The sequence below is a fragment of the Cheilinus undulatus genome, linkage group 4 (genome assembly GCF_018320785.1).
Source record: "Cheilinus undulatus linkage group 4, ASM1832078v1, whole genome shotgun sequence".
Classification (NCBI taxonomy): Eukaryota; Metazoa; Chordata; class Actinopteri; order Labriformes; family Labridae; genus Cheilinus; species Cheilinus undulatus.
The window spans coordinates 53346213-53360929 of record NC_054868.1 but is presented as its reverse complement, the minus strand read 5'-3'; the positions used below and the strand labels follow the sequence as shown (position 1 = coordinate 53360929).

At 44.8% G+C, this 14717-nt stretch overlaps 2 protein-coding genes across 3 annotated transcripts; one reads left to right on the top strand and one right to left on the bottom strand.

Annotated features, from left to right (window-relative positions):
- Window positions 1-113: 113 nt before the first annotated feature.
- tmem187 (transmembrane protein 187) lies at window positions 114-2333 on the top strand. Its single transcript, XM_041784989.1, has 2 exons — window positions 114-782; window positions 1449-2333. The coding sequence occupies exons 1-2, from the start codon at window positions 205-207 to the stop codon at window positions 1654-1656; spliced, it is 786 nt and encodes a 261-aa protein (XP_041640923.1). The 5' UTR covers window positions 114-204; the 3' UTR covers window positions 1657-2333.
- Window positions 2334-5170: 2837 nt separating this feature from the next.
- Window positions 5171-14507, bottom strand: LOC121508248. 2 transcript variants are annotated; one of them, XM_041784979.1, is made up of 4 exons: window positions 14156-14507; window positions 11179-11279; window positions 8945-9059; window positions 5171-6634 (listed from the first exon to the last, which is right to left on the bottom strand). In XM_041784979.1, exons 1-4 carry the CDS (start codon window positions 14403-14405, stop codon window positions 5547-5549), a joined length of 1554 nt encoding a protein of 517 aa, XP_041640913.1. In that variant the 5' UTR covers window positions 14406-14507; the 3' UTR covers window positions 5171-5546. The 2 variants fall into 2 exon arrangements, with proteins under 2 accessions (XP_041640913.1, XP_041640914.1); XM_041784980.1 differs by having other exon boundaries at window positions 8945-9056.
- Between the last annotated feature and the right edge of the window lie 210 nt (window positions 14508-14717).

Sequence of the window (14717 nt, the reverse complement as noted above, 5' to 3'; positions counted from 1 at the left end):
AACTATAATAGATGGTTTAGTTGTAGTTCTGGTGGTGAACAGCAGGTGGCGGGAGAACACCAGTCTGTCAGTGATCCTACAGTAAAAACAAGAAGAAGAAAAGAACCCGGAAATAAAACTCGAGCCTGTCAGAAACTTCCCAGAGTTTGATCTGATCGGCGATGGATTGATATTCTGATCTATCATGTGTATTGATCATCCATAATGCTCTCTGCTCTGCTACACGTGGCGCTGCCGCTCGCGCTCCTCGCCGCTCTGACGCGTAGTCGCGTGTTTGACGCGGTAGCGGTCGATCTGACGTACGACCACTACGCGGAGCGGCGCGTGGACCACTTTCCCGCCTTCCTGGCGATGCCCTGTAACTGTCTGGTCAACCTGCTCTACGTCATCACGGGTCTCTACTGGCTGCTGCGTCACAGTGACGTAGCAGAGGTCGAGCAGAGCCGCTACCTGCGACAGGTGTTCTCTATCATGTCCATCCTGTACGCATTTGTGCAGTGGACGCGCCTGGCGGTGTTGAAGCGCGCTCCCGCGGTGCTGGACCAGTGGGTCACCTTACCGATCTTCGCCTGGGTCCCGGTTTGGATCGGCTTCATTGAGCGCGGCCCCGCAGGGTGGCGCGCGCGGCAGGCGGCGGCGCTCGAGCTGCTGTCGGTGCTCAGCTACGGGCTCGCGCTGCTGCACGAGCGCGGCTTCGAGGCGGCGCTGGGCGGTCACGTGATCCTGGCGCTATATAAAGGGGTGCGCGTGCAGGGGAGGCACGGGGACGCGCGAACGCGCAGGTGCGTTCAATTATTTTCAATAACAACTAGAAAGAAGCAGAAGTGAAACCAGGTTAACAATCAATACATCAATAATCCCTTTATTGATCCGGTTTAAGGGAACAGAGAGGGTCTGATGTTATTAGAATAATCAATAATCCCTTTATTGATCCGGTTTAAGGGAACAGAGAGGGTCTGATGTTATTAGAATAATCAATAATCTTCATTAATCCATGTTAATCAGAGGTCTGTCTGATCCCCTCTCTGGTCCTGGTTCTGGTTCTTCATGTTAATCAGAGGTCTGTCTGATCCCCTCTCTGGTCCTGGTTCTGGTTCTTCATGTTAATCAGAGGTCTGTCTGATCCCCTCTCTCATCCTGGTTCTGGTCCTCCGTGTTAATCAGAGGTCTGTCTGATCCCCTCTCTGGTCCTGGTTCTGGTCCTCCGTGTTAATCAGAGGTCTGTCTGATTCCCTCTCTGGTCCTGGTTCTGGTCCTCCGTGTTAATCCAAGGTCTTTCTAATCCCCTCTCTGGTCCTGGTTCTGGTCCTACATGTTAGTCAGAGGTCTGTCTGATTCCCTCTCTGGTCCTCCATGTTATTTAGAGGTCTGTCTGATCCCCTCTCGGGTCCTGGTTCTTCATGTTATTTAGAGGTCTGTCTGATCACCTTTCTGGTCCTGGTTCTCAGGTTCCTCCTGATGGCACTCCTCTCCTGTTCTGGGTTCGTTCTCCTGAAGCTCCTAGACCTCCCGTTGGCTCGCTACAGAATGTTCCAGAGATTCACCGGACACTTCTGGTCCAAAGTCTGCGACGCTGCTCAGATCCACTTTAGCTTATGCTTCCTGACTGAGATGACAACCAGGACCACCAGGAAGACTGGGTCCAAGCGGGACTGAGAGAGTCTGGATGGACTGTTTTTGATGAACTGTTAATTACAAATGTCTGATCCTGATCCTGGAGAAGAACAGGATCCCCTCTCTGTCTGTTCCCTGATCCTAGAGAAGAACAGGATCCACCTCTGTCTGTTCGCTGATCCCTGATCCTAGAGAAGAACAGGTTCCTCCTCTGCCTGTACCCTGATCCTAAACTTAGAGAAGAATAGGATCCTCCTGCGTCTGTTCCCTGATCCTGATACTAGAGAACAGGTTCCTCTGTCTGTTCCCTGATCTTAGAGAGGAATAGGTTCCTCCTCTGTCTGTTCCCTGATCCTGATACTAGAGAACAGGTTCCTCTGTCTGTTCCCTGATCTTAGAGAGGAATAGGTTCCTCCTCTGTCTGTTCCCTGATCCTGATACTAGAGAACAGGTTCCTCTGTCTGTTCCCTGATCTTAGAGAGGAATAGGTTCCTCCTCTGTCTGTTCCCTGATCCTGATACTAGAGAACAGGTTCCTCTGTCTGTTCCCTGATCTTAGAGAGGAATAGGTTCCTCCTCTGTCTGTTCCCTGATCCTGATACTAGAGAACAGGTTCCTCTGTCTGTTCCCTGATCTTAGAGAGGAATAGGTTCCTCCTCTGTCTGTTCCCTGATCCTGATACTAGAGAACAGGTTCCTCTGTCTGTTCCCTGATCTTAGAGAGGAATAGGATCCTCTTCTGTCTGTTCCTGATTCTAGAGAAGAACAGGATCTTCCTCTGTCTGATTGATATTAAATATTGTTCTAATAAGTCATTGGTCTCAGTCTTTTCTCCGATAAAGCAGGAAATGATGTCCCCTTTAGGGCGCGCTCACTAGGATCTGGGCCCAGCCTAAAGTCTGGTACTGGCCAGTGAGAGTGTAATCGTTGCGGCATGCTTCACGGTGCCGGCACGGAAGGATGAGGTGGGCTTAGGGACTGCACGGATACAAACGAAGGAGCACAAGCACGGGAATGTGACGTAACGTGAAGTAACAACAAAAGGACCATTAAAAAAAAGAAAAAAAAAAAAAAACATTAGCGAGATGAAAGGGAAGGTTACTTCAGTTCTCTGATGTTTAATGACACTTTAAAACACCAACGATGTTCATCACAGAGCCAACGACATCCAAACAGCTACAGGTACAAACACGTCTCTGATATAGAATCATAGATAGCGTTTTTATAGTTTACATCTCTATACACTCAGCCTTTACAGGAAATGACATCACAGATACACCTTAGAACACGGCAGGTAGAAAATTAAACAAGGGAGCGCAGACGTGGGTGCCACGTCTGTTTCCTGTAGAGACGCCAGAATAAAGTGACATTCAAAATGACGTTCACAGACACGATCATCAGTGATGAATCAACATTTACCACCAAACACCGGCTGTCGTCATGGCAACAGGAACGTTTAAAGTGCTTTAAAGAAAGAGTTCAGGCGTCTCACCATCAGTCTTAATGTGGTTCATGGTATGAGTCCAGAGGATGCTGCAGGGTCGGGTCAGTCCGTCGCCCCCACCAGTGGATGATTGACAGTTTCAGCTCTTCAGAATCGCAGAGAAGGTTCTGCTCCAAACCCTGGAAACTCCTGGACAGGTGGACCAGCCTGGGTTTACAACGGTTCTCATCAATGGGTTAAGGTTAACCTGACCAAAGCTAACACAGGGTTAGGGTTAACCTAACCTAACCTGGGGCTAGACTTAGCCTAACCTAAACAAGGGCTAGGCTTAATCTAACCTAACAAAGGTTTAGACTTAATCTAACCAAACCCAGGGCTAGGCTTAATCTCACCTAACCCAGGGCTAGTGTAAATCTAACCTAACCCAGAGCTAGGCTTAACCTAAACTAACCAAGGGCTAGGCTTAAAGTAAACTAACCCAAGGCTAAGCTTAATCTAACCTAACCCAGGAATAGGCTTAACCTAACCTAACCCAGAGTTAGGCTTAACCTAACCTAACCCCGGGCTAGGCTTAACCTAACCCAGGGCTCGGGTTAATCTAACCGAACACAGGGCTAGGATTAAACTAACCTTAACCGGGGTTAAGGTTAAACTAACCCAACCCAGGGATAGGGTTAATCTAACCTAACCCAGGGTTAAGTTTAAACTAACTTAGCCCAAGGGAAAGGATTAATCTAACCCAACCCAGGGCTCGAGTTGATCTAACCTAACCCAGGGTTAAGGTTAATCTAACCTAACCCAGGGCTAGGGTTAATCTAACCTAACCCAGGGTTAAGGTTAAACTAACCTAAACCAGGTTTAGGGTTAATCTAACCCAACCTAGTCAGAAGAGAGAGTTTAAAGACAGGCCAGCTCCACCTGAAGCTACCTGGGGTTATTAAACAGTCTCAGGCACTCATTCATCTTTAACTAAGGGCAGACTCACACTTGTTTGGGGGGGGGGGTTTCTATCAGCTGATCTGGTGATCTGTGATGAATGCGCCGCCATCCGTCATCCAAACCACCATTAACAACACTAGTAAGAGCCACAGCTGGAATTGACAATGACACAAATCAGAGACTTAAAGTAATGTATTAAAGTCTGGCTTTGGTTACTTTAGAACTAAAACTCTGGCTTTAGTTAATCTGTAAATAAAACTCTGGCTTTAGTTACTCTTGAAATGAAATCAAACTCTGGCTTTAGTTAATCTATAAATAAAACTCTGGCTTTAGTTACTCTGTAAATCAAACTCTGGCTTTAGTTACTCTTGAAATGAAATCAAACTCTGGCTTTAGTTAATCTGTAAATAAAACTCTGGCTTTAGTTACTCTGTAAATCAAACTCTGGCTTTAGTTACTCTGTAAATCAAACTCTGAGTCTAGTTACTCTATGAATCAAACTCTGGCTTTAGTTACTTTTTAAATCAAACCCTGGCTTAAGTTACTCTGTAAATCAAACTCTGACTTTAGTTACTCTATGAATCAAACTCTGGCTTAAGTTACTTTTAAAATCAAACTCTGACTTAAGTTACTCTATAAATAAAACTCTGACTTTAGTTACTCTTTAAATCAAACTCTGGCTTTAGTTACTTTTTAAATCAAACTCTGACTTTAGTTACTCTTTAAATCAAACTCTGACTTTAGTTAATTTTTAAATCAAACTCTGACTTTGGTTACTCTATAAATCAAACTCTGGCTGTAGTTACTCTTTAAATCATACTCTGGTTTTAGTTAACCTAAAAACCAAACTCAGGCTTTAGTTACTCTTTCAATCAAACTCTGGCTTTAGTTACCCCAAAAACCAAACTCAGGCTTTAGTTACTCTTTAAATAAAACTCTGGCTTAAGTTACTCTGTGAATCAAACTCTGGCTTTAGTTACCCCAAAAACCAAACTCTGGCTTTAGTTATTTTTTAAATCAAACTCTGGCTTTAGTTACTATATAAATCAAACTCTGGCTTTAGTTACTTCATAAATCAAACTCTGGCTTTGGTTGCTTTATAAATCAAACCCTGGCTTTAGTTACTCTTTAAATCAAACTCTGGCTTTAGTTACTCTTTAAAACGAACTCCGGCTTTAGTTACTTTTTAAATCAAACTCTAGCTTTGGTTACCTTTTAAATCAAACCCTGGCTTTAGTTACTCTTTAAATCAAACTCTGGCTTTAGTTACTTTTTAAATCAAACTCTGGCTTAGTTGTAGTTATTATTTTGCATCAGACAGATTCTGGTGTGATGACGACCGTTGGCCAGATGCCGTTGCGCCATCAGTTCTATGAGTGTAGGATGGTGTTTAGCTGAGGAGGCGGGGCACTGGGGCCAAGTGTGAGTGCGCCCTCACAGTGACACATCATGTAACAGCCGTGATGTCACATGACCACACAGCTGGTTTTCTCTAAACACAAGGTCATTGAACTCCCACAATCACACGTCTGATTATTCTAAGCCCCGCCCCTACAGCCCACACTGGGACTGCTGCCGGTGGCGGCGGACGCTGCACATCTGGCTGAAGGATTGTCCACAGCGGGAGCAGCTGTACGGTTTCTCCTGCGTGTGGACGGTGCGGTGCCTCTTCAGGTGACTTGAGGAGATGAAACTTTTGCCGCAAAGCGAGCAGCGGTAGCGGCGCTCACCTGTGTGGATGAGCAGGTGGACCCTCAGGTTGTTGGGCTGAGCGAAGCCCTTCCCACAGTGGGGGCAGGTGTATGGTCTCTCCCCTGTGTGCACTCGCTGATGCAGCTCAAGGGCGGCGCCACTGGGAAAGACCCGCCCACACACGGCGCACACTGCCGGCTCTTTGGCTGCAGAGGAGGTCCTGTATGTCCTCCTGGTGGGAGGGGCTGAGGGGGCTGAAGGGAGGGGGGGCGGAGGCGGTGGAGGGGGAGGAGCAGCTACCACTGCAGCAGCCATGTCAAAGCTGGCGGCAAAGGCAGCCATTTCATGAGCGCTGCCTGTGAAGAGCATGGTAGGGGGGGTGTCTAGACTGTCGGCCCCCCCTTGAGTAGAAAAGGAGGCGTGGCCTGCCTCAGAGTTAAGACCCAGCTGAGCCACGGCAAACGCCGCGCCAAGATGGCTGACCCGCTCCTGCATCCACGCTAGGTCTAGACCCAGAGCGCCATCTGACCCCTGGGGGCCTGAGAGTTGAGAGGGCGGTTGCTCCTCCTCAGCAGTGTCTTCTGTCTGCATCTCTGGCTTTAGGGCCCCGTCCCTCAGGGCCCCGTCTGTCATGGCCCGGTCCCTCAGGGCCCCGTCTGTCATGGCCCGGTCCCTCAGGGCCCCGTCCGTCATGGCCCGGTCCCTCAGGGCCCCGTCTGTCAGGTCCCCATCCGTCAGGGCCCCGTCTGTCTGGGGCCCCTCTGTCAGGGGCCCCCCCAGCTCGCCAACCCCCCCGCTGATCAGAGGTTTGGAAGGTTTGCGTTTAGCCCTAGAGCGGCAGGTCAGATCCAAGGAGGCATCTGTGGGGGAGGAGGGGGGCATGGAGGAGGTGATGCTGGGGTCTAGGGTGATCTCTGTGGGGGGGGCCTCCTCAGCGGGCTCCAGGGCTGCAGAGAGACCAGGAAAACAGTAATTACAGATCAAAAGTCCCTGTTCCTACAAAAATCTCAATGACAAAAGCCCAAACAAATAAGAGGCCTGGACACTTTTCCTGCAGTTTGGCCGACCCACCACTTCTTCTCTAGTCCCCTATACGGTATAGCCACCACTAATTCCCTAGTCTCTAGATGGTATATCCACCACTAATTCTCTAGTCTCTAGACAGTATATCCACCACTTATTCTTTAGACTCTATGTGGTATATTCACCACTAAATCTCTAGTCTCTATGCAGTATATCCTACTACTAATTCTCTAGTCTCCATGCGGTATAGCCACCACTAATTCCCTAGTCTCTAGATGGTATATCCACCACTAATTCTCTAGTCTCTAGACGGTATATCCACCACTCATTCTCCTGTCTCTATGCAGTATAAACCCCATTAAGTGTCAAGTCTTTATACAGTATATCCACCAGTCATTCTCTAGTCTCTATGAAGTATATCCATCACTTCTTCTTTAGTCTCTATGCAGTATATCCACCACTAATTCTCTAGTCTCTATGTGGTATATCCACCACTAACTCCCTTATCTCTATGCGGTATATCCACCACTGATTCTCTAGTCTCTATGCAGTATATCCATCACTCATTCTCCAGTCCCTAGACGATATATCCACCTCTAAATCTTTAGTCTCTATGCGGTATATTTACCACTAATTCTCTAGTCTCTATGCGGTATATCCACCACTGAATCTCTAGTCTCCATGCGGTATATCCACCACTAAATCTCTAGTCTCTATGCGGTATATCCACCACTAATTCTCTAGTGCCTATGCGGTATATCCACCACTAATTCTCTAGCCTCTATGCGGTATATCCACCACTAATTTTCTAGTGTCTATGTGGTATATCTTCCACTAATTCTCTAGTCCCTTTGTGGTATATCCACCACTAATTCTCTAGTCTCTATGCGGTATATCTACCACTAATTCTCTAGACTCTAAACCAGGGGTGCCCAATACGTCGGTCGCGATTTACCAGGCGATCGCAGAAGCTATGCTTGTTGATCATGTGTCATTTGAATAAAGTCGTATGACAGGTTTTTATCGCCCCAGTGGTGACATAATTGATGTCAAGAGCGGCCAGTCTATCAAACCCAAAAGGCAAGGGGCGCCAATAAACTTACTGATTTTGTGAGCAAACATCTCAGCCTATGTTAAATCAATATGTTACATGTGGGGAGCAAAAGATGACGAACGATTGTCAGCGCACGCTTCAGAGACTGATAGTCTGCTCAGACATTGACACGCTCTCAAGACTTTGCTGTATTTTAGGCGACCGTTGCATTCATATGCTTTCCGTTTAGAGAGGACAGCAAGGCTGATTCCCTGGCCTCAAAAATAGCCACATTGTTTCATATGATCTCATCTGCGCTGACGGAAGAGATCTTGTCACTGGAGGCTGACATTTACTCCAAATCATGGGCCCATGCTGGACAGTGGTGGAAAGTATCTCAGCATGAGAAAATGTGCCGCCTCACTGACCCAGCCTAAATCTACTGAAATGTATTGTGATGTGGCTCTTACTGTGTGTGTAGCATGCAGTGTGTTTAAAAATGGATTGTGTGATGTTGTTTCAGTACCATGGAGAGCACTGGCTAAGTGTATGGGCATGTGTTTTCACAGTGAAATGAAGGGACAGTCAACAAAAGAGGGAGAGGGAGAAAGAGAGAGAGATCTGCAAGCAGCAGTTTAAATATGCATACTGGAACTATGACCTATTTTGTGTCTATTAAGCAACAAGAATTCTGAGGGACAGCTCATGTGTATAAAACTCCTTAAAAAGATTATGCTCTCAATTTGTTTTTTACATGTTAAGATTCTGCAAGTCACAACAGAAGGTTGACACTCCATTTCTTTCTGTGAAGAACTCACATTTTGTGTTGTTTCTGGTGTTAGAAAGTTGTTGTTATCAAGCCCCTTTGAAATTTTTTTTTTATTATTATTATTTTTTTTTTTATTACATTTTTTGGTAGATCACGCTGAGCTGGTCATTTCATAAGTAGCTCACAAGCCAAAAAAGTGTGGGCACCCCTGCTCTAAACGGTATATCCACCACTAATTCCCTAGTCTCATTTGTTGATTTATAGTTAAAGGTGCTCCAGATATCTCAGAGTGGTCTGTAACAGTCTCACCCTTTACTGGATGGCTCACTGAAACACAGGAGAACGCTAAAATCTCTATGATCCAGCCCTAACATCCTCCATGTTTGACAAGACACACCTGGTCGATGGCTCATTGATGACATCATCACTCACCTGCAGACAGGCCACACTCCGCCCTGATGTTCACCTCCACCTTCAGGTCCAGGTTACAGTCCTCTCTGTCCTCCTTCTCCTGCTTCACGACGGGGAACACTCCACCCTGCTCCTGCTGAGGAACACAAACGGACTCAGACAACGCAGAGATGATTCAACCTCTTATTAATCTATCACCGCCAATATCATGTAGATTTTTAGACAAAAAATACCAAAACACCCTCTTTAATGTCAGAGTGAAAACAGATTTATACAAAGTAATGCCTTTAGATAAAAACCTGTGATGTAAAATCAGTGTCTGCATAAATATTCCCCCCTTTAAAGTGACTGAACTAATCCTACAGAGGTCCAGACAGTTGGTGCTAGTAGTCTCACAGTTAGTGATTGTAGTATAAAGACACATGTGTCTGAAAGGTCCAGTATTCCTGGCTACCATTACACCATGAGGACAAAAGAACACTCAGAAAAAAGGTTGTTGAAAAGATTAAGTCAGGGGCCGGGTTCTTCACCAGTCAAAGCTTTATGGGAGAGTGGTAAAGAGAAAGGCAGGCCCAATCCCAATGTCGAGGCTCACACACTCACTGACTCTGAGGCGCACTCCCGTTGAGTCCGTGAGGGCTTAGGGCTGTCCCAATGTCAAATCATAAAGTGTGTGAGGGATCTCTCACTGACTTTTTGAGCCCTTCGTGCCCCCTTTCTGCAAGTGGGCATGACATAGCGTGAGGAAATTACCCATAGTTCATTGCATTGTGACATATGACAGAGATTCTCGGGGATGCCCGCTGGTAAACGCTACAAAAATGAAGTGAAAAGAGTGGAATTGTAAACAAAAAACATGGAGGTGCAAAAAAGGGGTGGGCATTGCAAAAACGAAGTATTTTTCCTGTAAGTATATTATATAAAACAGCCTTCATCCACTGAGAAAACAGGTATATAGGTGAGGCACGCTCGTTTTTATCTTTGTTTTAAGCTCTGCAAGATGCCGACTGTCAACAAAAAAACAAAGGGCTGTCCCGTTCCTGTTTTTATCACCTCAAGCCCTTGCAGCCTCACTCAATCAACCACTTTCCAGGTGCAGTCAGTTAAGTCAATGAGGGCTCAGGGCTCAGGGTTTAGGGAGGAGATTGAGATTGCTGTTGAAGAAAACTCAGATTCAATCTGGGCCAGAGTTCACCAAAAGGCAGGTGGGAAGCTCCATGGTCAAGAGGAAGAAGTTCTTTTGTCTGATGAGACCAGAATGGAGCTTTTAGACCATCAGACAAGATGCCAAACACTGACATCACCACAAACACACCATCCCCACTGTCATCCCCACCATCATGCTGTGGGGATGCTTCTCAGCATCATGTGGTGGGGATGCTTCTCAGCAGCTGGTCCTGGTTTAAAGACAGCAAGGAGTATATTCCGGAGTGGCCAAGTCAAAGCCCAGACCTCAATCCAACAGAGGATTAGTGTCTGGACTGGAAAAGGGCTGTTCACTTCTGATCCCTGATCAACCTGACAGAGCTTTAGCAGTTTATCAGAGAAGAATGAAGTAAAATTCCAGAGTCCAGATGTTTGAGCCTGACTGAGACCTTTCCACACAGACTCAGAGCTGTGACTGCAGCTAAAGGAGAATCTACTAAATACTGACTAGAAGGAGAAATATTTATGCAGTCACTGATTTTCATCTAGCATTACTTTGTAGAAATCTGTTTTCATTTTAACCTTAGAGAGGGATTTCTGTCAAAGAAGCCAAATTCTATCAACCATGATTAATTTATAAAATCAACAAAATTAAGAAACTTCTAAAAGGGTCACGCCTTACTTTGATCGAGTCGTTACACGCCAGCAACACTCATCCAAAAAGTTGGGACAGGGGGTAAGAAAAGACCACCACCAGTTGTTGAATGCTAAAAACTTCTAGAACATTCCACTGGTAAGAAGGCTGATTGGTGATTGGTTGTTATTTTAATTTCAGTCATAAGACACTTTCTACAAGGAGTTACAACAGCATGGCTTCACAGTGAAAGAGGGCAGGACACAGACTGGACTGCATGTAAACAGCAGAGCAGTGAATGCTGGTGAAGCTGGGGATGTTGGGGCCTTTATCTCTATCTCTCCCTACGAAAAGGCCATAGTTGGCAGCACTGGGTGGAATTAGTCACTAGCTCGTCTCCGTGTCTGGGACGTTTACTGGGAAACATTGCTGCGAGCAACTAAAGGCTGTAGCAGAAAACACAACGCCACTTTACCTTAGACAGGAGAGGGAGGAGCTTATCTTCAGGGGAGGCCAAAGGAGGAGCCGGAGGAGGAGGAGGAGCCGTAGACGCCAGAGGATGGAGGTCATTAGGAGCTGCAACAAAAAAGAGAGCAACAGATGAGCAAAACACTAAAACAACAACTAAAATCTGTGAGACTCTAGAGAAAATCAAACGGAAACACCCAGTTAAAAAAACAGCAATTGAAACACCAGTCCTGTTGGACAATTTAGTGTTCAACTTTAATACCACAGCAACTAAAACACCAGTCCTGTTGGACAATTTAGTGTTCAACTTTAATACCACAGCAACTAAAACACCAGTCCTGTTGGACAATTTAGTGTTCAACTTTAATACCCCAGCAACTAAAACACCAGTCCTGTTGGACAATTAAGTGTTCAACTTTAATACCACAGCAACTACAACTACAGTCCTGTTGGACAATTAAGTGTTCAACTTTAATACCACAGCAACTAAAACACCAGTCCTCTTGGACAATTTAGTGTTCAACTTTAATACCACAGCAACTACAACTACAGTCCTGTTGGACAATTTAGTGTTCAACTTTAATACCACAGCAACTACAACTACAGGCCTCTTGGACAATTAAGTGTTCAACTTTAATACCACAGCAACTAAAACACCAGTCCTGTTGGAAAATTTAGTGTTCAACTTTAATACCACAGCAACTAAAACACCAGTCCTGTTGGAAAATTTAGTGTTCAACTTTAATACCACAGCAACTACAACTACAGTCCTGTTGGACAATTTAGTGTTCAACTTTAATACCACAGCAACTACAACAACAGTCCTCTTGGACACTTAAGTGTTCCACTTTAATACCACAGCAACTAAAACACCGCTCCTGTTGGGCAATTAAGTGTTCAACTTTAATACCACAGCAACTAAAACACCAGTCCTGTTGGAAAATTTAGTGTTCAACTTTAATACCACAGCAACTACAACTACAGTCCTGTTGGACAATTAAGTGTTCAACTTTAATACCACAGCAACTAAAACACCAGTCCTGTTGGACAATTAAGTGTTCAACTTTAATACCACAGCAACTAAAACACCAGTCCTGTTGGACAATTAAGTTTTCAACTTGAATACCACAGCAACTAAAACACCGCTCCTGTTGGACAATTTAATGTTCAACTTTAATACCACAGCAACTAAAACACCGCTCCTGTTGGACAATTAAGTTTTCAACTTTAATACCACAGCAACTAAAACACCAGTCCTGTTGGACAATTAAGTTTTCAACTTTAATACCACAGCAACTAAAACACCAGTCCTGTTGGACAATTAAGTTTTCAACTTTAATACCACAGCAACTAAAACACCGCTCCTGTTGGGCAATTAAACGCTCAAATTTAATACCACAGCAACTAAAACACCAGTCCTGTTGGACAATTTAATGTTCAACTTTAATACCACAGCAACTAAAACACCGCTCCTGTTGGACATTAAGTGTTCAACTTTAATACCACAGCAACTAAAACACCAGTCCTCTTGGACAATTTAGTGTTCAACTTTAATACCACAGCAACTACAACTACAGTCCTGTTGGACAATTTAGTGTTCAACTTTAATACCACAGCAACTACAACTACAGGCCTCTTGGACAATTAAGTGTTCAACTTTAATACCACAGCAACTAAAACACCAGTCCTGTTGGAAAATTTAGTGTTCAACTTTAATACCACAGCAACTAAAACACCAGTCCTGTTGGAAAATTTAGTGTTCAACTTTAATACCACAGCAACTACAACTACAGTCCTGTTGGACAATTTAGTGTTCAACTTTAATACCACAGCAACTACAACAACAGTCCTCTTGGACACTTAAGTGTTCCACTTTAATACCACAGCAACTAAAACACCGCTCCTGTTGGACAATTTAATGTTCAACTTTAATACCACAGCAACTAAAACACCGCTCCTGTTGGGCAATTAAGTGTTCAACTTTAATACCACAGCAACTAAAACACCAGTCCTGTTGGAAAATTTAGTGTTCAACTTTAATACCACAGCAACTACAACTACAGTCCTGTTGGACAATTAAGTGTTCAACTTTAATACCACAGCAACTAAAACACCAGTCCTGTTGGACAATTAAGTGTTCAACTTTAATACCACAGCAACTAAAACACCAGTCCTGTTGGACAATTAAGTTTTCAACTTGAATACCACAGCAACTAAAACACCAGTCCTGTTGGACAATTAAGTGTTCAACTTTAATACCACAGCAACTAAAACACCGCTCCTGTTGGACAATTAAGTTTTCAACTTTAATACCACAGCAACTAAAACACCAGTCCTGTTGGACAATTAAGTTTTCAACTTTAATACCACAGCAACTAAAACACCACTCCTGTTGGGCAATTAAACTTTCAAATTTAATACCACAGCAACTAAAACACCGCTCCTGTTGGGCAATTAAACGCTCAAATTTAATACCACAGCAACTAAAACACCAGTCCTGTTGGACAATTTAATGTTCAACTTTAATACCACAGCAACTAAAACACCGCTCCTGTTGGACAATTTAATGTTCAACTTTAATACCACAGCAACTAAAACACCGCTCCTGTTGGACAATTAAATGTTCAACTTTAATACCACAGCAACTAAAACACCGCTCCTGTTGGACAATTTAGTGTTCAACATTAATTCTGAAACAATTGTTATATTTTCATGCAATTCATGTTTCCAGTGTTCAAGTGCAATCTAGACATTGCCCTCTCTCCATAGATGATGAATGCATCTCTGTTTGTTTTGCCCAGGCAACATTTCTTCATGCTAATGTTGACGCCTGTCTGTCTGACAGTGTCAGCGTTCATTTTTATCAGTAAATCAATGATTCCTGATGTTGTTGCATCAACCAGGGATCGATAGGATTGATTATTAGAATCAGTCATGACAGGAAGCGTTATAAGGGTCAACCCCACTAACGTCTACTCTCTCACCTGTATAGGTTATCTGCTGGCTCCTCCTCCCTCTCCTTCGCTCTCCGTTCCTCATCCTCAGCTCCAGGTCCCGGACCCGCTCCCTCAGGACCTCCTTCTCCCTCTCCGCCCGGTCCCTCTGCTCCTCCAGGTGTTCCCGGAGCTCCGCCCAGCCCTCCTCCACCAGCTGACAGATCTGTCTGACCGCAGAGTTCGCCACCTCCTCCATGATGGAGGCCACCTGGGCCTGGAGGCCGACCACCTCCACCATCACGACCACCGGAGACCAGGGACCCGGGCGGGACCAGAGGACTGAGACTGCTGCTGCTGGACCAGGACCACCACGATCCCTCTGCTTCTGAAATGAGACTAAGTCGCGCTCTGATGACGTCAGTCTGTTGTTCAGCATCACAGCTGCGGATTAAAAAAAAAAAAAACAAAAAAAAACAGCTGCAGCTCCGGAGGGGAAAATAAAAATGAAATAAGAAAATAAATAAAATGGAATAAAAACAGCTGCAGCTCCGAGAGAAAATGAAAATAAAATAAAATAAAATAAAATAAAATAAAAGTGAAAATAATATGG

Coding starts and splice junctions, on each gene's coding strand:
- LOC121508248 (XM_041784979.1), bottom strand. CDS start 14,405: ATGGTGGAGGTGGTCGGCCTCCAGGCCCAGGTGGCCTCCATCATGGAG. Junction 11,280..14,155: donor CCAGCAGATAACCTATACAG/GTGAGAGAGTAG, acceptor TTTTTGTTGCAG/CTCCTAATGACCTCCATCCT. Junction 9,060..11,178: donor TCCTCCCTCTCCTGTCTAAG/GTAAAGTGGCGT, acceptor TGTGTTCCTCAG/CAGGAGCAGGGTGGAGTGTT.
- tmem187 (XM_041784989.1), top strand. CDS start 205: ATGCTCTCTGCTCTGCTACACGTGGCGCTGCCGCTCGCGCTCCTCGCC. Junction 783..1,448: donor GGGGACGCGCGAACGCGCAG/GTGCGTTCAATT, acceptor CCTGGTTCTCAG/GTTCCTCCTGATGGCACTCC.